The 23,150-nt window shown below is 47.5% G+C and overlaps 1 protein-coding gene across 1 annotated transcript in view; it reads left to right on the forward strand.

Annotated features, from left to right (window-relative positions):
* The window catches only part of TNPO3 (transportin 3), a 228,239-nt gene that overhangs the window by 119,338 nt on the left and 85,751 nt on the right, over positions 1-23,150 (forward strand). Inside the window, exons 9-12 of the mRNA XM_063926695.1 lie at positions 65-172; positions 418-509; positions 20,724-20,863; positions 21,478-21,669. Coding sequence (XP_063782765.1) covers positions 65-172; positions 418-509; positions 20,724-20,863; positions 21,478-21,669 — 532 coding nt within the window. The remainder of the gene's footprint in view (positions 1-64; positions 173-417; positions 510-20,723; positions 20,864-21,477; positions 21,670-23,150) is intronic.

The raw sequence follows: 23,150 nt of genomic DNA on the forward strand, positions 1-23,150 counted from the left end.
TAGATGTTCTTGGAACACCCCTATGAAAAAAACAGTTAATGATCTTTTTATTTTGCTGCCACAGGAAGGGGTTCCTGAGGAAACAGATGACTTTGGGGAGTTCCGTATGCGAGTTTCTGACTTGGTGAAGGATCTCATCTTTCTGGTGGGATCCATTGAGTGTTTCTCTCAGGTAATTTTGCTATTCCTACTATTTTAAGAAGGAGTAAAACTCATCCTATTTACCTTAGCTTGTAAATTCCATCTTACCATCAGTCACCGTTACTGTTGAAAGTGAGCCAGGTACTGCCAAGAGTCGCCAAAGCATTCACCTGCAGTGGTTCACAAAACATTGATAGTTGTGTGAGATGACTTGGCTTCTGTTATCAAATGTTTATAATCATTTGTATTTATATTCTTTTTCTGTTGTTTATACAGTTGTATTCAACCCTGAAAGAAGGGAATCCTCCCTGGGAAGTCACTGAGGCTGTGCTATTCATAATGGCTGCCATTGCCAAAAGTATAGATCCGTGAGTATTGTTACAGTCGTAGATCAGTACATACTGTGTCTCTATTTGCAGTATGAGAATACAAATAGTGGGTAATATTTATCCCCAGTTCTGTCTCCTAGTGGTGTAAAGATTCTTTCTTCCTACAGCCACCTTCTTTTCCGCTGTTTTTTGTTTTTACTCTGCATAGGAGGTGTGCATAGGATATTCTGGTGTTACTTTCATAGTGTTCAACTTTATTATATTGTATTACTAGAGGCACAACCTCGTCTGGTTCAAGGCAGGAGGGTGTGTGTATAACTGCTTATTTCTGTTGTGGGGTCGTTCATCAACCATTCTGTCCCTGTACTCAAAACACAAGTGAAGGCGATCCCTGGCTAACCATGGGGAGGAGGGATCATTTTGTGCTGCAGATTCCTGCAGCATTACTGGCCCTAGTCACTACAGTGGCCTAGAGAGGTTGGGCTGAATAGTAGCTACATTTCTGCAGCGGGTTACACTGTGTTCCACAGGGGAATACATCGGGGTGTAGAGATGGATCTTGATCCAGAGGCACCATAAGGATAAAGCTTTAGACTGTCCCAGAATGCATAACGGGGCCTCCTCCATAACCCCGCCTCCAGGCAATGTGAACTCAGTTTTAGAGTTGGTGCCTGCATGAAGCAGGTCACTTAACAGTGGGGCTGCGCTAGGCAGCCCTGAAAAAGCTTTTTAGAAGACTTCAAGGGCTGCAACACTTCATATGTCAGTGTGACATACTGTGCTGCGGCTCAATCACCTCCCCAGCGGCGTTGCATACTCCCGCTGGCTCTATTCCCTGGTACTTGTGGCGGAGGCGCTCAGGTTCCTAGGCACACCACCGCAGACGCTCTCCTGGTTCGCTTGGCTGCTACTAATGGAGGAGGTAAGCGGGTCCCCCAGGCCGCACCCGCCATTAAATCGCATTCCAGTCGCGGTTTAAGGAGTCAAACTGCGACGCTGGCGTGGACATTGTGACAGAGCAGGGACCTCACTATATCCACTAGGGCACAGGTCTGATAGTAAAATATGCACTTTAATAAGGCTCCATAGTTCCCGGTGGTGAGGACCAGCATAGGGGGAAAAGCACTTGACCTGTAGCTGTTCCTCCAGCGCATCTATTGCTGGTGTTCCCGCCCTGGAGCTGCCTCACTCACTCCCTCCCTGACTAAGATGCTGGGCGCCATTTTCTAAAATAGATACGACTGGTCTCCGGGACTGCAGGACAATGTCTCCTTTGTAATCCCGCCTGTACATCAGCGCTGTGGTTTTACAAACACTTAAGTATTCTACATGTCGACAGCATTAGTTAAGAACAAGTGTACCTGTGCCAGAATACATTGTGCGAGTATTCTGATGTATACATCTGGTCTCAGACCGTGCATTGTTTTATATATAGATAGATAAATATAGATATCATCCAAAACAGCCGGCACTCGCTACAATAGAAGTAAATCCTCCGTGCCCGACTCCAAACCAATCATACGCTTCCAACAAAGACACTGCACTGGAGGCATTGAATGATGCAAAGATTTCTGTATTGTGGCTACAGCTGTTTCAGGGCATCAGCCCTTTCCTCAGGCCCCAGAACAGACAAGACAACGAGAAACACGCACTTACCCTCCTAAATACCTCCGATCCCCGGTGTCTTCTCCCGCTGAGCCACGACTTCCGGTCACGTTACCTCCAAAACGTACTTCCACTGACGTCGCTGTAACCATGGTGACGCACTGTTTGCGTGTCACTCACTGGAAGAGTATCTGGGAGCGGCCGGGAGGTGCACGTCCAGAAGGCGTGGGCAGCATGGACACGACCCTTAGACAGGAGACAAGACCCCACAATAAACATGTATAAATGCACATAAACATGTCATAAAGTGCATAGTCTACAGTAGTACCATAAATCTAACATGTAAATAATGAAAACAAAGACACAAGCACAAAGGAAAAAATGTTCCCCATACTGCACGGGCTCCCACATATGTGAGCAGCCCCAAAGTGTCTAGAATAAACCCTGGTCCAAGCTACACTTTACCATCCCTTAAAAAGCATTCCAGTTGATTTTATCATTCAGGCCCCATTGCCACAAAGTATCCAATCTTAGATCCAACGTGTCTCTTTTTCAAGTAAAATTTTTGATCTATCCCCCCTCTCAATGTTATTGGAACATGTTCAATCCCAAAGTATCTCAGGGAATTAAAAGAGTGCCCCGCCCCCTTAAAATGACAGGCAACAGGCTGATCCACATTCTTACCTTCCAATGTTAATTTAATGGCCGACCGATGGGCATCCATTTGTTCACTGAACTTACGGGTGTTCTGTCCAATATAGAACAGGCCACAGGGGGATACAGTGACATACACCACATAGGAAGTACTACAATCGTGAATTTTAAATCACGATGTGGATGCTTAAAATCTTTGCATGCCACCATGTGTTTACAAGTGGCACACTTGGGGCATCGATAACAACGAGGCGGCTTAGTCTGTGTATTACCATCAACCATTCCCCCATACCCGTTATATCAGTCTTCACAATTTTATCCCTGATGTTACTCCCTCGTCTGAACGCTGCAATGGGTCTAAGATTCTTAACGATGGTATGTCTGGATCCGAGGCCACAATCCGCCACAGTGCTTTTGTAGCCCTACGTATAATCGGGCTAGCCACTGAGAAATCACTAGACCAAGGGAGAATATTACCAGAATTCTTCACTGGGTGTAAAAGTTGTTCCCTGGACATACCCAATACTCGTACTTTCTGGGAAAACAAAAACTGAGGGTCATATCCTCTATCAATAAACCTGGACATCATGCTGTCTAACAACTCAGGGACCTTGTCTCTCTCGCTCGTGATGCGAGCAACGCGCATCATCTGAGAAAGAGGCAAGCCCCTTTTGAGAGGCTCAGGGTGATGGCTGTGGGTTTGGAGTAAATCTCGGAGGAGATTCTACCATTGGACAATCTAATCTTGACGTCCTGAAAAATAGCCTCATCGTGGTTACAGCTATGTCCATATAATAATCCAATTAAATTTTATTGTCATGAAAATAATTATCTGCATTGCAGACGTGACTGTGTGTGCCTGTATGTGCTATATGATTTCACTGCAGTGAATTCCAGATATATCTCACTGTATACTGTACCCTGGGGACTAGGTGCGTCTGGGTCGATATATAGTGCGTCACAGTATTTACATATTACGTGTGTTCTGCTGTGTACTCAGTCACAAAATACTGGATCAGGCATTAGAGAGAGAGCTGCCCGAGGATATATCTGACAATGCCAGACATTCCCTGTCTCACAAAACCACCACCACCTTTTTCTTCACCAGGAGGCGTCCCCTGAGGCGAGTGTGTTGGCTGCCAAGGCGTCGAATATGTCTGTCCTGGCTCACCGTATTCTGTGGTTGAGGTCGTGGATGGTGGACCTGGACTCCAAAAGTCCTTGGAGGTATTCCCCTGGAAGACCTAATTAAAAATGGGGTCTGAATCGGCGGCTACTATGACTGCCTTTCTCCCAAATGCTACTCCTTCTGCACAGAAGGCAAAAGGTACCACTTTTCCCTGCTTTCGGCCTTAAGGGAAAGCGAAGGTCAGGCATACCAGAGATTGTCTCGTGCTCCCAACAACCACTAAGCCCAAGGCCTAACGTTCCTGGGCTGCTCGTCAGCCTGCTTCTCATGACAAGCCTGCTGCATGATGGGACAAGCCTCCCCCTGGGGGATTCCAGGGTGGGGGGCTGACTTCTACGATTCATCCAGGTCTGGTTAATGACCACTTCAGACGCATGGGTGCGAGAAGTTGTTTCTCACGGGTACACTGTCTCTTCCCGGAGACGTCCCCCTCGCTAGTTCTGCCCAACGGTTATCCCTTCAGATCCGTTAAAGGCGCAAGCTCTACTGATGGTTGTGTGTTCCCTCCTGGATACAGGAGTGGTAGTTCTGGTACCTCTGTGTCAGAGAGGCAGAGGATACTACTCGACCCTGTTTCTAGTCCCGAAACTTGATGTGTCTTTCTGGCTTATTCTCAACCTCAAATCACTGAACAAGTTTGTGAGAGTGTCCAAGTTCCGTATGGAAACACTGCGCTCAATTGTACTGGCCATGGACCCGGAGACTATATAGTATCCCTGGTTATACAAGATGCTTACCTGCATATGCCTATTGCCATATCGCATCAGCAATGTCTGCGGTTTGCTATTGGCAACCTTCACTATCAATTCCAGGCTCTGCCGTTTGGACTGGCCACGGCCCCTCGGGGCTTGACCCAAGGTTATGGCTGTAATGACGGCTCATCTCTGTCGCCAGGGTGTCAGGTTCCTGCCGTATCTGGACGATTTGCTGATTCTGGCAAACTTCCACGATGTCCTCCTCAGTCATCTAAATTTCCTACAAGCCCACGGGTGGCTCATCAAGTGGAAGAAGTCCTCGTTGGTCCCTGCTCAGAGCATGGTGCACCTGGGGGCACTACCGGACATACACAGTCAACGGCTGTTTCTGTCTCCAGAGTAGGTCGTAAAACTTCAGGACAGGATTAGATACTTCCTTTCTCGCCCAAGAGTGTCGGTACACTCGGTGATGCAAGTACTAGGCCTCATGGTGTCGGCTTTCGATATGGTAGAGTACGCTCAGTTCCATTCCTGCCCTCTACAGAGGTTAATCCTTTCCAAGTGGGGCAACCTACCTTATTGTATCAGGTCTCACATGATCTCCTTGACATCGCTAACCTGGTAGCTACAGGACCAGCAGTTGAGCATGGGCCGTCCGTTCTGGACCGCCAACTGGGTCCTACCGTCTACGGACGCCAGTCTGAAGTGTTGGGGGCGCGGTGTTGGAGCAACACTCTTTTCAAGGTCGGTGGACCATGGAGGAATCACTCCTCCCGATAAACATTCTGGAATTGTGTGCATTGTTCAATACTTTGTCTCTCACCCTGTCTCTGATACAGAACAGGCCTGTTCAAGTATGGTCAGACCACGCCATAACGGCGTACATAAACCATGAGGCAGACACTCGAAGCAGCATGGCAATAATGGAAGTGTCAAAAATGCTTCGTTGGGCGTAATGCCTTCTGCTGGCAATATTGGCATTGTTCATTCCGGGAGTCCTCAACTGGGAAGGTGATTTCCTCAGTCTTTAGGACGTGCCGCCGGAGAGTGCAGTCTTCATCAGGAAGTCCTTTAACTCCTAGTGAACAAGTGGGGCCTACCAGATGTAGACCTGATGGCGTCTCAACACTATCACAAAGTTCCGTTTTTCAGATCAAGAACAAGGGATCCTCAAGCAGAGTTCGTGGATGCACTAGCAATTCCATTGAACTTTCGGCTGCCCTACGTGTTCCCTCCAGTGTCACTCCTGCCCTGGGTACTACGAAAGTTCAAGCAAGAAGGAGGAATACTACCTCTAGTCGCTCCAGCATGGCCCAGACGGCGTTGGTTCTCAGACCTGTGGGGTCTAATAGATAGAGCGTCCTCGTTCTTAGGGCCCTTGTGTCTATCCAGACCTGGCCAGACTGGCTTTGACGGCGTGGCACTTGAAGCTTTACTTCTGAGGGCCAAAGGGTTCTCCGAGGTGGTCATCCAAACTATGCTGAAGGCCCGCAAACCGGCATCTGCTCTGATTTATTATAGGGTCTAGATTTCTTACTTCACCTGGTGTGCTGCTAAGAATTATGATGCTCACAAATTCAGTACTTCCAGACTTCTGGCTATTTTGCAACAAAGCCTAGATTTAGGACTTCGTCTGGCCTCCCTCAAGGTTCACATATCTGCCTTGTCGGTGTGGTTTCAGAGAAAAATTGCGTCTATACCTGACGTTCATAAATTCACTCAGGGTGTACTAAGGATTCAACCTCCCTTTGTCCCTCCTGTGGCTCCATGGGATTTGTCTGTTGTCCTGAATGCCCTGCAAGAGTTTCCATTTGAACCTCTTGAGTCAGTGGACCTTAAATGGCTCACAGCCAAGGTCCTGTTTCTGCTGGCTATTGCCTCTGCTAGAAGGGTGTCAGACTTAGACTCTTAGTCCTGTCGTCCACCCTTTTTGATATTTTATCGTGACCGAGCAGTTCTTAGAACTCGCCCTGGTTATTTACCTAAGATAGTGTCATCTTTTCACCTTAATCAAGAGAATGTGTTTCCAGCTTTCTTCTGACTTGTCCTCCAAAGAACGGTCTTTGGATGTGGTACGGGCTCTCCGTATATATGTGGAGAGGACTGCCTCTATCAGAAGGTCAGATACCCTCTTTGTACTGTTTGGTTTCCACAAACGTGGGTGGCCTGCGAATAAACAAACCTCGGCCAGATGGATTAGAATGGTGATTGTACAAGCTTATGCGCAGGCTGGACTCCCAGCTCCTGCTGCTATTAAAGCCCATTCTACTCTGTCTGTTGGACCCTCTTGGGCGGCCTGTCGTGGTGCGTCCGCAGAACAATTGTGCAAGGTGGCTATGTGGTCCTCAGTGAACACATTTATTAGGTTCTATGCCTTTGATACTTCCACCTCCCAGGATGCTTCCTTTGGACGCCAGGTTCTCATACCGGCTAAGGTGCGTCCCCTCCCTTGAGGAACTGCTTTAGGACATCCTCGATGTATTCCCTGTGGAACACAGTATACACCGCTGCAGAAAAGGAGATTTATGGTAGACTTACCATTGTTAAATCTTTCTGCGAGGTACACTGGGTTACACAGGGCGCCTACCTTGATGCACTTAGCGTCTTTGGGTTTGTATGGCATTAGCCGCTAGTCCTGTCTCCTGTCGTGAGAACGTGGTTCTATGTGCCTAACATCTGCTTTCTCTTTTACCTGCTTCTGCATTGGACTGGTTAATAAAACTGAGGTCACAGTGCCTAGAGGCGGGGTTATGGAGGAGGCCCCGCAATGCATTCTGGTACAGTCCAAAGCTTTAGCCTGTTGGTGCCTCTGGATCAAGATCCATCTCTACAACCCAATGTATTCCCTGTGGAACCCAGTGTACCTCGCAGAAAGATTTTACCATGGTAAGTCTACCATAAATCTCCTTATTTATTTCTAGTACTTGACAGTGCGAGAGCCTGTTTTGATGGGGTAGTGTTTTTCATTACCCTTTAGTTCAGTATGTTTATAAACGTGAAAATTTCAAGCTCATTTGGCATTTCAAAGTCTGGCAGAGATTGTAGTCACAATGTAGAATGGGATTTTGTGGAGATTATAGTATCCATTTAATGAATTAATTTATTTATTAACCATTTCTTATATAGAACAGTGAATTCCGTTGCACTTTACAAATGGAAACAACAGTGATAAAACAAAACTGGGTAGGAAGGCCCTACTCGCAAACTTACAATCTATATCAACTTTTCATCTTATGTTTCTCCATTGGAAGGTGTACAGCCATTGAGTCCTGCACACGTGACACAGGCTAGCAAATAGCAGGAGTTATGGGATAACAGTATCTCCAGTGGTTCTCAAACTGTGTGCCGTGGCACCCTGGGGTGCCTCAGGGCCCTTGCAGGGGTGCCCTAGGTTGGTGGTCCAGGAAAAGTTTAAATTTTTTTTATGGTCAATGTAATAGCCAAAACCAGTGCTGGCGACTGTCAATCATAAACCGTGGACAAACGGAAGGAAATATTTTCGATCACCACACAACTGAACATAAGCATGGCATATAAACACAATTTACTTAATTTAATATTTCTTTCTAAGTTTCTCAGTAAGAAACATTTGGCCTAGGGATGCTGTGACAACAATTATGATGCCCTAAAGTACCATGACTCGAACAAGTTTAGGAACCACTGAGTATTTCCCTTCCAGTAAGTGTCACTAGAGTGCTATGGTATCCTTACCCTGAACTACAGCCTACCTCCACTGTAGCTATAGTTTTCCACAGCATCCAAATTTACTGCACAGCAACCTATTTGCAATCATTTCATAGTTCAGCACTCTTAGGGAACACATGTCATTTACTGTTGTCAGCTTTCCCATGAGCATCACCTTTGCAGGAAAGTGTCCTTTCTTTCCTAGTCTCTGTAGCTAGGCTGCTGAGTGACAAATATGAAGCCAATAGAGAAACCTGCACAATATTACAGATTTAATTTTCAAGATTATGGATGGCAGATTTTTAGGAATCCATGGACAAGCGTCACTAGTCCCTCAAACTTTAGTTGTCCACTTTAATGACTGTACCAAATGCTGTACTAAACTGCCTGTGCACAATAGCATCCTCGCTGAGCTTATATGCACTGCTGTCCTAGCTTGTACTCCCTGGAGCTGTGTCCGTCCAGGCAATGTTGAAATCATAGTGGCATAATTGGTGGAACTACATTTACTGTTAGGGGCTTGTGTCCTCCTCTTCAGTTTCTCCTTACCGAGGGAGTGGTTTAAGATGGTTTTGCTTTGATCTGTAATTCAGGTTTTCTACCTCCAGTATCCCCAACAGGTCATGTTTTGATGATGTCTATCTGTGTGAGCAGGTGGAATAGTTATTGACCCAGTTAACTAGATTAGCTCACCTATATATGATTATGGTGGTACCTTAGGACTGGAGTTTAGAAACCCTGCGCTATAGAATCAAATTTCTCTACATCTGACTAATCTGCACACTTAACACTTGGTGCTTCATGACCCCTCTAGCATGTACTAATCATTCAGTTCTACATAATCCACAAGAATTGATAGCAGCCTTGCGCTTCTTACTGCTGCTGGTTCGAAGTAAAAGAGAACACACCCAAAATCTCCACATTTTAATATAAACACATATAAAAAAATAACCAGAAACCAGCGCTACTAATAAGATAGGAAGAGAGCAGTCCCACGTAGTTCTAAATAACTCCTGCTTTATCTCTCACATGGAAGGAACACTTACATTAATTTTCTGTCTCGCGTGCTCATAAATGTAAGTGTCCACTTTTGGGTGACGTTTGTTTGATGAATTCTGGAAGTCCTTTTGGTGTAAAAAGATACCTTTATGGGCATGTGGGACAGAAATATTCTGTAAGTGTTCCATCCATGTGAGAGATAAAGCAGGAGTTATTTAGAACTACGTGGGACTGCTCTCTTCCTATCTTATTAGTAGCGCTGGTTTCTGGTTATTTTCTCTAACGTCCTAGTGGATGCTGGGGACTTCGTAAGGACCATGGGGAATAGACGGGCTGCGCAGGAGACTGGGCACTCTAAGAAAGATTTGGTACTACTGGTGTGCACTGGCTCCTCCCTCTATGCCCCTCCTCCAGACCTCAGTTAGAATCTGTGCCCGGACAGAGCTGGGTGCATTTTAGTGAGCTCTCCTGAGCTTGCTAATAAGAAAGTATTTTAGTTAGGTTTTTTATTTTCAGAGAGCTTCTGCTGGCAACAGACTCTCTGCTACGTGGGACTGAGGGGAGAGAAGCAAACCTACTAACTGCGGCTAGGTTGCGCTTCTTAGGCTACTGGACACCATTAGCTCCAGAGGGATCGCACACAGGAACCTAACCTTGGTCGTCCGTTCCCGGAGTCGCGCCGCCGTCCCCCTCGCAGAGCCAGAAGACAGAAGCCGGCGGGTTGAAGCAAGAAGACGTCAAAATCGGCGGCAGAAGACTCCTATCTTCACTGAGGTAGCGCACAGCACTGCAGCTGTGCGCCATTGCGCCCACACTAACCCACACACTCCGGTCACTGTAGGGTGCAGGGCGCAGGGGGGGGGCGCCCTGGGCAGCAATTGATTACCTCCTGGCAAAAGCAGCATATATACAGTTGGGCACTGTAATATGCATGAGCCCCCGCCATTAATTTTACACAAAATCGCGGGACAGAAGCCCGCCGCTGAGGGGGCGGGGCCTTCTTTCTCAGCACTCACCAGCGCCATTTTCTCTCCACAGCTCCGCTGAGAGGAAGCTCCCCAGGCTCTCCCCTGCAGACTCACGGTAGAAAGAGGGTAAAAAGAGAGGGGGTGCACATAAATTTAGCGCATTAATCATATATACAGCAGCTACTGGGTAAACACTAAGTTACTGTGTGATTCCTGGGTCATATAGCGCTGGGGTGTGTGCTGGCATACTCTCTCTCTCCAATAGGCCTTGTGGGGGTCCTGTCCTCATATAGAGCATCCCCTGTGTGTGTGTGTGGTGTGTCGGTACGCGTGTGTCGACATGTTTGACGAGGAGGGCTATGTGGAGGCAGAGCAAGTGCAGATGAATGACGTGTCTCCGCCGACGGCGCCGACACCTGATTGGATGGATATGTGGAAGGTGTTAAATGATAATGTAAACTCCTTGCATAAAAGGTTGGATAAAGCTGATGCCTTGGGACAGTCGGGGTCTCAGCCCATGCCTGGTCCTACAGCGCAGAGGCCGTCAGGGTCTCAGAAGCGCCCACTATCCAAAATTGTTGACACAGATATCGACAAAGATTCTGACTCCAGTGTCGATGACGATGATGCAAAATTGCAGCCTAAAATGGCTAAAGCCATCCGCTACATGATTATAGCAATGAAGGATGTATTGCACATATCAGAGGAAAACCCTGTCCCTGACAAGAGGGTTTATATGTATGGGGAGAAAAAGCAAGAAGTGACTTTTCCCCCTTCACATGAGTTAAATGAGTTATGTGAAAAAGCGTGGGATTCCCCCGATAGGAAAGTGCTGATTTCCAAAAGGTTACTTATGGCGTACCCTTTCCCGCCAACGGACAGGATGCGCTGGGAATCCTCCCCTAGGGTAGATAAAGCGTTGACACGCTTATCTAAGAAGGTGGCCCTGCCGTCACAGGATACGGCCGCCCTAAAGGATCCTGCAGATAGGAAGCAGGAAAGTATCCTGAAGTCTGTTTATACACACTCAGGTACTCTACTGAGGCCGGCGATTGCGTCGGCCTGGATGTGTAGTGCTGTAGCAGCATGGACAGGTAATCTGTCTGAGGAACTGGATACCTTAGACAAGGATACCATTTTACTGACCCTGGGGCATATAAAAGACGCTGTCCTATATATGAGGGATGCCCAGAGGGACATTTGCCTACTGGGCTCTAGAATAAATGCAATGTCAATTTCTGCCAGAAGGGTCCTGTGGACTCGGCAATGGACAGGTGATGCAGACTCCAAAAAGCACATGGAGGTTTTGCCTTACAAGGGTGAGGAATTGTTTGGGGACGGTCTCTCGGACCTAGTTTCCACAGCTACGGCTGGGAAGTCAAATTTTTTGCCATATATTCCCTCACAGCCTAAGAAAGCACCGTATTACCAAATGCAGTCCTTTCGGTCACAAAGAAGCAAGAAGGTCAGAGGTGCGTCCTTTCTTGGCAGGGGTAGAGGAAAGAAGATGCACCATACAGCTAGTTCCCAGGAACAGAAGTCCTCCCCGGCTTCCACTAAATCCACCGCATGACGCTGGGGCTCCACAGGTGGAGCCAGGAGCGGTGGGGGGGCGCGTCTCCGAAAATTTCAGCCACCAGTGGGTTCGCTCACAGGTGGATCCCTGGGCTATACAGATTGTGTCTCAGGGATACAAGCTGGAATTCGAAGTGATGCCCCTCACCGTTACCTCAAATCGGCCCTGCCGGCTTCCCCCATGGAACGGGAAGTAGTGTTAGCGGCAATTCACAAGTTATATCTCCAGCAGGTGGTGGTACATGTTCCCCTCCTTCAACAGGGAAGGGGAAACTATTCCATGTTTGTGGTACCGTAACCGGACGGTTCGGTCAGACCCATATTGAATTTAAAGTCCCTGAACATTTATCTGAAAAGATTCAAAATGTTATCGCTCAGAGCGGTCATTGCAAGCCTAGAAGAGGGGGATTTTATGGTGTCTTTGGACATCAAGGATGCTTACTTGCATGTCCCCATTTATCCACCTCATCAGGAGTACCTCAGATTTGTGGTACAGGACTGTCATTACCAATTCCAGACGTTGCCGTTTGGGCTCTCCACGGCACCGAGAATATTTACCAAGGTAATGGCGGAAATGATGGTGATCCTGAGAAAACAAGGAGTCACAGTTATCCCATACTTGGACGATCTCCTCATAAAGGCGAGGTCCAGAGAGCAGTTGCTGATCAGCGTAGCACACTCTCAGGAAGTGTTGCAGCGGCATGGCTGGATTCTGAATATCCCAAAGTCGCAGCTGATTCCTACGACGCGTCTGCCCTTTCTGGGCATGATTCTGGACACAGACCAGAAGAAGGTGTTTCTCCCGGCGGAGAAGGCTCAGGAGCTCGTGACTCTAGTCAGAGACCCCTTAAAACCGAAACAGGTGTTGGTGCATCACTGCACGCGAGTCCTGGGAAAGATGGTGGCATCATACGAAGCCATCCCCTTCGGCAGGTTCCATGCGAGGATCTTTCAGTGGGATCTGTTGGACAAGTGGTCCGGATCGCATCTTCAGATGCATCGGCTGATCACCCTATCCCCCAGGGCCAGGGTGTCTCTTCTGTGGTGGCTGCAGAGTACTCACCTTCTCGAGGGCCGCAGGTTCGGCATACAGGACTGGGTCCTGGTGACCACGGATGCGAGCCTCCGAGGATGGGGGGCAGTCACTCAGGGAAGAAACTTCCAAGGGTTGTGGTCAAGTCAGGAGGCTTGTCTGCACATCAATATCCTGGATCTAAGGGCCATATACAACACCCTGAGTCAAGTGGAGCCTCTGCTTCGCAACCAACCGGTGCTGATTCAGTCAGACAACATCACCGCAGTGGCTCATGTAAACCACCAGGGCGGCACAAGAAGCAGAGTGGCGATGGCGGAAGCCACCAGGATTCTTCGTTGGGCGGAGAATCACGTGCAAGCACTGTCAGCAGTGTTCATTCCGGGAGTGGACAACTGGGAAGCAGACTTCCTCAGCAGGCACGACCTCCACCCGGGAGAGTGGGGACTTCATCACGAAGTCTTCATTCAGATTACAAATCGATGGGAACTGCCACAGGTGGACATGATGGCATCCCGTCTCAACAAAAAGCTACAAAGATATTGCGCCAGGTCAAGAGACCCTCAGGCGATAGCTGTGGACGCACTAGTAACACCGTGGGTGTTCCAGTCGGTCTATGTGTTTCCTCCTCTTCCTCTCATACCCAAGGTGATGAGAATCGTAAGAAAAAGAGGAGTGAGAACAATTCTCATTGTTCCGGATTGGCCAAGAAGGACTTGGTACCCGGAACTGCAAGAAATGCTCACAGAGGACCCATGGCATCTGCCTCTCAGACAGGACCTGCTGCAACAGGGGCCCTGTCTGTTCCAAGACTTACCGCGGCTGCGTTTGACGGCATGGCGGTTGAACGCAGGATCCTAGCGGAAAAAGGCATTCCGGATGAAGTTATTCCTACGCTGATAAAGGCTAGGAAGGACGTGACAGCAAAACACTATCACCGTATATGGCGAAAATATGTTACCTGGTGTGAGGCCAGGAAGGCTCCTACAGAGGAATTCCAGCTGGGCCGGTTCCTGCACTTCCTACAGTCTGGAGTGACTATGGGCTTGAAGTTGGGGTCCATAAAGGTCCAGATTTCGGCCCTATCCATTTTCTTTCAAAAGGAACTGGCTTCTCTTCCTGAGGTTCAGACGTTTGTTAAGGGAGTGCTGCATATTCAGTCCCCTTTTGTGCCACCAGTGGCACCTTGGGATCTCAACGTGGTGTTGGGTTTTCTGAAATCCCACTGGTTTGAGCCACTTAAGACCGTGGAGCTAAAGTATCTCATGTGGAAGGTGGTCATGCTATTGGCCTTAGCTTCGGCTAGGCGTGTGTCAGAATTGGCGGCTTTGTCATGTAAAAGCCCCTATCTGGTTTTCCATATGGACAGGGCAGAATTACGGACTCGTCCGCAATTTCTGCCGAAGGTGGTGTCATCTTTTCATTTGAACCAACCCATTGTGGTGCCTGCGGCTACTCGTGACTTGGAGGATTCCAAGTTGCTTGATGTAGTCAGGGCTTTGAAGATCTATGTAGCCAGGACGGCTGGAGTCAGGAAAACGGACTCGCTGTTTATCCTGTATGCATCCAACAAGCTGGGTGCTCCTGCTTCAAAGCAAACCATTGCTTGCTGGATCTGTAACACGATTCAGCAGGCTCATTCTGCGGCTGGATTGCCGCATCCAAAATCCGTGAAACCCCATTCCACAAGGAAAGTGGGCTCTTCTTGGGCGGCTGCCCGAGGGGTTTCGGCATTACAGCTTTGCCGAGCAGCTACTTGGTCGGGTTCAAACACATTTGCTAAGTTCTACAAGTTTGATACCCTGGCTGAGGAGGACCTTGTGTTTGCCCATTCGGTGCTGCAGAGTCATCCGCACTCTCCCGCCCGTTTGGGAGCTTTGGTATAATCCCCATGGTCCTTACGGAGTCCCCAGCATCCACTAGGACGTTAGAGAAAATAAGATTTTACTCACCGGTAAATCTATTTCTCGTAGTCCGTAGTGGATGCTGGGCGCCCGTCCCAAGTGCGGACTTTCTGCAATACGTGTATAGAGTTATTGCTTAATAAAGGGTTATGTTATGTTGGCATCCATTGTTTGATGCTCTGTTGTTGTTCATACTGTTGACTGGGTAAGTTTATCACAAGTTATACGGTGTGATTGGTGTGGCTGGTATGAGTCTTACCCTGGATTCCAAAATCCTTTCCTTGTAATGTCAGCTCTTCCGGGCATAGTTTCCTTAACTGAGGTCTGGAGGAGGGGCATAGAGGGACGAGCCAGTGCACACCAGTAGTACTAAATCTTTCTTAGAGTGCCCAGTCTCCTGCGGAGCCCGTCTATTCCCCATGGTCCTTACGGAGTCCCCAGCATCCACTACGGACTACGAGAAATAGATTTACCGGTGAGTAAAATCTTATTTTTTCTGTGTGTGTTTATATTCAGTTCTACATGTATTTTATTGAAAATGATCTGTGTTCATGGAAAATAAGATTTTGACATGTCAAAAGCAGCTGCGGTAAGTCTTGGAACATACAAGGTCCCTGCTGCAACAGATCCTGCCCTAGAGGCAAAGGCCATGGGTCCTCTGTGAGCATTTCTTGCAGTTCTGGATACCAAGTCCTTCTTGGCCAATCCGGAACAATGAGTATTGTTCTCACTCCTCTTTTCCTTATGATTCTCAGCACCTTGGGTAAGAGAGGAAAAGGAGGAAACACATAAACTGACTGGAACATCCACGGTGTCACCAGTGCATCTACAGCTATCGCCTGAGAGTCCCTTGACCTGGCGCAATACCTCTGTAGCTTTTTGTTGAGGCGGGATGCCATCATGTCCACCTGTGGCAGTTCCCACCGACCTACAATCTGCGCGAAGACTTCTTGATGAAGTACCCACTCCCCCGGGTGGAGGTCGTGCCTGCTGAGGAAGTCTGCTTCCCAGTTGTCCACTCCCGGAATGAACACAACTGACAGTGCGCTTGCGTGATTCTCCGCCCAGCGAAGAATTCTGGTGGCTTCTACTATCGCCACCCTGCTCCTTGTGCCGCCTTGGCGGTTTGCATGAGCCACTGCGGTGATATTGTCTGACTGAATCAGAACCGGTTGGTCGCGAAGCAGGGTCTCCGCTTGACTTAGGGCGTTGTATATGGCCCTTAGTTCCAGGATATTGATGTGAAGGCAAGTCTCCTGCCTTGACCACAGCCCTTGGAAATTTCTTCCCTGTGTGACTGCCCCCCACCCTCGGAGGCTTGCATCCGTGGTCACCAGGACCCAGTCCTGAATGCCGAATCTGCGACCTTCGATACGGTGAGCACTCTGCAGTCACCACAGGAGAGATACCCTGGCTCTGGGGGATAGGGTGATTAACCGATGCATCTGAAGATGTGATCCGGACCACTTGTCCAGTAAGTCCCATTGGAAGGTCCTCGTATGGAACCTGCCGAAGGGAATGGCCTCGTATGATGCCACCCTCCTTCCCAGGACTCGAGCGCAGTGATGCACTGACACCTGTTTTGGTTTTAATAGATTCCTGACCAGTCTCACGAGCTCCTGAGCTCTCTCTATCGGGAGATAAACCCTTTTCTGGTCTGTGTCTAGGATCATGCCTAGGAGAGGCAGATGAGCTGTAAGAACCAACTGCGACTTTGGAATATATAGAATCCAGCCGTGTTGCAGTTACACTTCCAGAGAAAGTGATACGCTGTTCAGCAACTGCTCTCTTGATCTCGCTTTTATGAGGAGATCGTCCAAGTACGTGATAATAGTGACACCTTGCTTCCACAGGAGCACCATCATTTCCGCCATTACCTTGGTGAATATTCTCAAGGCCGTGGAGAGACCAAACGGCAACGTCTGAAATTGGTAATGACAATCCCGTACCGCAATTCTGAGGTACGCCTGATGAGGTGGATAAATGGGGACATGAAGGTATGCATCCTTTATGTCCCGAGTCACCATAAAATCTCCCCCTTTCAGGCTTGCAATAACCGCTCTTAGCGATTCCATCTTGAACTTGAACCCTTTCAGGTTCAGGGATTTTAAATTCAATATGGATCCGACCGAACCGTCTGGTTTCGGGACTACAACATGGTCGAATAATAACCCCCTCCTTGTTGAGGGAGGGGAACCTTGACCACCACCTTGTTGAAGATACAATTTGTGAATTGCAGTTAACACTGTTTCCCTCTCGTGGGGGGAAGCTGGCCGGGCCGTCGGTGAGGGGGCATCTTCACAAAGTCCAGCTTGTATCCCTGAGACACAATATCTATTGCCCAGGGATCTAACAGGGAGTGAACCCACTTGTGGCTGAACTTACGAAGGCGTGCCCCCACCGGGCCTAGCTCCGCCTGTGGAGCCCCAGCGACATGCGGTGGATTTTTGCAGAGGCCGGGGAGGACTTCTGTTCCTGGGAACTAGCTGTGTTGTGCAGCTTCTTTTCTCTGCCCCCGCCTCTGGCAAGAAAGGACGCACCTCGGACTTTCTTGTTTCTTTATTCGAAAGGCTGCATTTAATAACGTCGTGCTTTCCTAGGTTGTGCAGGAATATAAGGCAAAATATCAGAATTACCAGCTATAGCTGTGGAGACCAGGTCCGAGAACCCTTCTCCACACAATCCTCAGCCTTCCATATGCCTCTTAAGTCGGCATCATCTGTCCATTGCATATTCTACAGGACACGTCAAGCAGAAATCGACATAGCTTTGACTCTAGGACCCAGTATACTCATGTCTCTTTGGGCATGTTTTATATATACATATCTCTTAATACAGCATCTTTAATATATATCTATATATATATCTATATATATACATATATATATCTATATGCATACTAGGGTCTCAATCTCTGCTGATAAGGTACCTGTCCACGCTGCCACAGCGCTATAAACCCATGCCGACACAATCGCCGGTCTGAGTAGTGTACCAGAATATGCACGCTATCTGCAGGATCCCTGAGAATAGCTAGTGCTACCTTCTGGGCAAACGTGACACCCTAGGGGAAGATTCCCATCACATCCTGGCCCTAGTGAGGAAAGGATACTGCCTGAGAATTTTTTGTGGGAAGCTGCAGTCTCTTGTCTGGAGATTCCCGCTCTTTTTCCTTATGAGAGGAGGGAAATTTACCTCCGCTTTCTTCCCCTTAACATGTGTACCCTTGTGTCAGGGACAAATGAGTCATCAGTGATATGCAAATCATCTTTTTTTACAATAATCATATATTGAATACCTTTCTGCCATTTTGGCTGTAACTTTGCATTATCGTAGTCGACACTGGAGTCAAACTCCGTGTCGATATCAGTGTTTATTATTTTGGATAGTGAGCCTTGTGAGACTCTGAAGGTCTCTGTGACATAGGGACAGACATGGGTAGATTTCCTGTCTGTCCTCTAATCTTTTGTGCAATAAATTCACCTTCGCACTTACACATATCCAAACAGGTGTCGGCGTTGTCGACGGAGACACCCTCTCACACACACATTTGCTCTATCCCCTCCTTAGGGGAGCCTTTTACCTCAGACATGTCGACACACACGTACCGACACACCACACACACAGGGGATGCTCTATTTGAAGACAGTTCCCCCACAAGGCCCTTTGGAGAGACAGAGAGAGAGTATGCCAGCACACACCCCAGCGCTATATGACCCAGGAATCACACAGTAACTTAAGGTGTGTACACACGGTGAGATTTTTTCTTGAGATTTTGACTATATAGTCAAAATCGCAAGAAAAGTTAGTGCAAATCGCAAGGTGAAAGTCACCTTGCGATCCCGATGCGCGGCCCCGCCAGGTCGGCATCGCAAGAAAAGATAGACTGTGCAGGCAAGTCAATCCTTGCTAGATCGGTGTACTATCTAGTTCATCTCACATGTCAATGACATCTCACATAAGCCAAAATCTCACATAAGCCAAAATCGTAAGCACACACAGTCCATATCTCAAGAAAAGTTAGTCAAAATCTGTCCTATCTGGGCTCCGGGGAGTTCAAGGGAAATCGCAAGTAAAAATCGTACATAGCAAGGATCTCACCGTGTGTACACACCCTTAGTGTTAACCCAGTAGCTGCTGTATATATTGTTTTTACGCCAAATTTATGTGCCCCCCCCCCCCTCTCTTTTTCACCCTCTCTATCGTGCAGGGGAGAGCCTGGGGAGCTTCCTCTCAGCGGAGCTGTGGAGAGAAAATGGCGCTGGTGAGTGCTGAGGAAGAAGCCCCGCCCCCTCAGCGGCGGGCTTCTCCCGCGATTTTGTGTAAAATTAATGGCGGGGGCTCATGTATATAACAGTGTCCAACTGTATATATGCTGCTTTTTGCCAGGAGGTAATCAATTGCTGCCCAGGGCGCCCCCCCCTGCGCCCTGCACCCTACAGTGACCGGAGTGTGTGGGTTGGTGTGGGCGCAATGGCGCACAGCTGCAGTGCTGTGCGCTACCTCATATGAAGACAGGAGTCTTCTGCCGCCGATTTTGACGTCTTCTTGCTTCAACCCGCCGGCTTCTGTCTTCTGGCTCTGCGAGGGGGACGGCGGCGCGGCTCCGGGAACGGACGACAAGGTCAGGTCCAGTGTTCGATCCCTCTGGAGCTAATGGTGTCCAGTAGCCTAAGAAGCGCAACCTAGCCGCAGTTAGTAGGTTTGCTTCTCTCCCCTCAGTCCCACGTAGCAGAGAGTCTGTTGCCAGCAGAAGCTCTCTGAAAATAAAAAACCTAACTAAAATACTTTCTTATTAGCAAGCTCAGGAGAGCTCACTAAAAGCACCCAGCTCTGGCCGGGCACAGATTCTAACTGAGGTCTGGAGGAGGGGCATAGAGGGAGGAGCCAGTGCACACCACTAGTACTAAATCTTTCTTAGAGTGCCCAGTCTCCTGCGGAGCCCGTCTATTCCCCATGGTCCTTACGGAGTCCCCAGCATCCACTAGGACGTTAGAGAAAATATATTTCTAGCATCTTGAGAGTCGCATTTCACAATCTCAAGGTGCCTGCCTCACAGACGTGCTATTTCGATCAGACGAGTACTAAGTCTCCTGGTGAGGTTTTTTTGGTCACTGAACGAAAGTTATGGGCTTATCCCTAGTCCTTCATACTAATCTGTGTTCTGGTACTCCACGGACATGTTTCCTTTTTGGAGATGAGAGGGTACTTGAGTGTCATAAATAGGAAGCAGTGTCCAAACAGGCTATATCTGCAACACACTCGGTGTATGCACGTTTCAAGTGTACTTGTAGTGTAGTTACTACAGTGAACACCCAACAAACATTGGGGCAGATGTATTAACCTGGAGAAGGTATAAGGAAGTGATAAACCAGTGATATGGGCAAGGTAATGACGCACCAGCCAATCGGCTCCTAACTGTTAATTTACATATTGGAGCTGATTGGCTGGTGTATTATCACCTTGCACATATCACTGGTTTATCACTTCCTTATGCCTTCTCCAGGTTAATACATATGCCCCACTATGCTTTAAGAAATGTGTCTGAAAGTACCAAGCGGAGAGGGGCCCAACATTTTTCAGGCGGCTTGCTTTGAGTGGTATGTGGTAAATCTGGTTTCCAGTCTTTGGCAACCAGAAAACGTAATCTAAGGTGACCTTATCCAATGTCTTGTGTATTGAATTTTCCTGTGGCTCTGTTGATTCTGTAGTACAAAAATCCAAACTTATTTTGTTAACGACTTTTTAAATGGTGGTAGACAGGAGGTATGGAGATTGAAACAGGTGACTGAGCTGCATGGAACACTTCACTATGTTGTCTCCAAACCAACCCCAACCCCCCCCCCCCCCCCCCCCCCCTCTCTCTCTTTAAAGCGCTCTCTCTCTCTCTCCAGTTAAACTTTGTTTGTCTTTCATGTTTTAAGTAATTTTTTTTTTCACAACTTTGCAGTGAGAACAATCCAACTTTGATAGAGGTGCTAGAAGGAGTTGTCAGACTTCCTGAGTCAGTGCATATTGCTGTGCGGTACACTAGCATAGAGCTGGTAGGGGAGATGAGTGAGGTGGTTGACAGGAACCCTCAGTTTCTTGGTGAGTAACTGCCAAATACAAGAACTTCAAAACAAAATAACCAGCAGAACATTTAGGGGTCTGTTCATGAAGCAGTGAGAAGTGTGGAGAAGTGAGCCAGTGGAGAAGTTGCCCATGGCAATCAATCTGCATTGAAGTAACCTTTATAATTTGCATACTATACAATTGTACGGAGCAGCTGATTGGTTGCCATGGGGGCAACTTCTCCACTGGCTCACTTCTACACTCTTTTCACTGCTTCATGAATAGAACCCTAAGAGATAATAAATAATATACATGTTGCAGGAATTGATCCCTCTTAGATAAAGTTTGTTATTGAATCGTCTTACATAGATTAGTTTTTCTTTCTTTTTAAAACCTATTAATCTAAGTTATTAACTGGCTAAGTAGCTTGAATACTGGCCTGGTTATAGGTGTGCACAACATGTATAGATCTGAAAAGTTTTGCAGAATATTTTATATATATATATATATATATAATAAAATGTATACTTCATTCTGTTTAATGCTGACTCTATTTTCTAATCACTCCACCATAACATATTTATTGTCCCTGTGATCCAGTATTCTCACCTGCTGGTATGGACTTGTGTGTGGTTTATTTCCCATTCTAGATCCTGTGTTGTCCTACCTAATGAAGGGCTTGTGTCAGTCATCCCTGGCTTCTCCCTCTGCCAAAGCTATCCAGAATATTTGCTCTGTGTGTCGAGACCACATGGCGCAGCACTTTAATGGACTTCTGGAGATTGCGAGGTCTTTGGACTCCTTTACATTGCCACCAGAGGCTTCTGTGGGGCTTTTAAAAGGTGTGCTGTTGCTCTATTATAATGTTTTTCTAAAAAGTGTTAATAGAAGTATATGTAAATAGTTATTCTGCTTTTGTTAACAAAACAGTGTATTACATAGTATGAAACTTATATTCTTAATGTATATTTGTTTAGTTTTGTGATGGACAGAATAAGCTGACATTTGTGACTCATTGCTGGGTTGGGACTGGGAGACTGGCGCAGGGGATCCCGGCGATCAGCATACCGACCCTGGGAACCCGGCAGCAGAATGCCGGAGGGGGCAACAGAGCCCCTTGCGGGCTTGTCGGCTCTCTGCGTTCACCACAGTTTCTATTCCCACTCTGTGGGTGTCGTGGATACCCACGAGTGGGAATAGTTACTGTCAGTCGTCATGCTGTCAGGTTGGTAAGCAGGCAGGATACCAGCATCGGCATGGGGACTGTCTGGATCCCAAGCGTCGGTCACATGAGGGGATCCCAATAACACTGCAGTATGGGCGTTGTTGAATGATTTGTTTTCGGGACACAGGGTTCTATAGATAAAATAAAGGTGTTGCTTGTTTATTTCCCCTACTACCTTCTTGCTTCACAGTGAACAGTGTCTTTTAATATCTAAAAATAGTCACAATTTCCTAATACCTATGTTATGCTTACAACCATTAATGGATATTAAAATTCCGTCACTGTACTGCCACCTACAAAATATTGGGATTTTTTTATTTTGAGACCTTATAGTACAGATTATATATGTGCTTTGATAGCGTAGCAAATTGTCTGCTTATAGTTTGAAGATGATTGCTGGTAGGTTGGCATCTGGTCACTCTATTTAAAGGCACTAAGCATGATCACTTACAGCACAATATTGCCATTATGAAGCTTTGTAATTGACTGCTTCAGTACAGATGAGAATAGAAGTATAATGAAAGACAAGATAGGTGCAGGTCGTTGAGTAGTCAAGGAGCTGTTCATGCAAGGGCGGATCCAGAAAAAAATTACAGGAGGGGCACCGTAAGTGGTTGGGCTATCAAGGAGGGGTGGAGTTAGAAGTGGAGTAGGCGTGGCCAAATTTCAGTGGGTGTGACCAGTTGTGTGATGGGGTGTGGTCAAGTGCTCAATGTGCCAGCACTTAATGTTAATTAGCTGAATTGTCCTGTATACTTAGTTCTTTAGTACCAGTGGTTTTGTAGATTAAGACACAATAAAGTATTTTATCCCTTTAGGGGTTATAGATGAAGTCCTCAATGGATGGTAGTGTTCACATAGAATGGTGCCCCGTATACTATCAGACAAATTAACAACCACAAACCTCAGAATAATTCCTAAGCCCCGGCGCCAGGCGCACAGCAGCGTGACCAGTTTCAGCGAGTGAGAAGGACGGAAGGGCAGCGGAAGAGAAACATGAGGTGAGTATCTGTTAGGGAGAGGAGTGCCTGGTAACCAGAGCCCGAACCAGTACATTCCTTCCCCAAACGACCAGCTCGGTGAATGTAGTAGGCACCC

Source organism: Pseudophryne corroboree, chromosome 6, assembly GCF_028390025.1.
Source record: "Pseudophryne corroboree isolate aPseCor3 chromosome 6, aPseCor3.hap2, whole genome shotgun sequence".
Classification (NCBI taxonomy): domain Eukaryota; kingdom Metazoa; phylum Chordata; class Amphibia; order Anura; family Myobatrachidae; genus Pseudophryne; species Pseudophryne corroboree.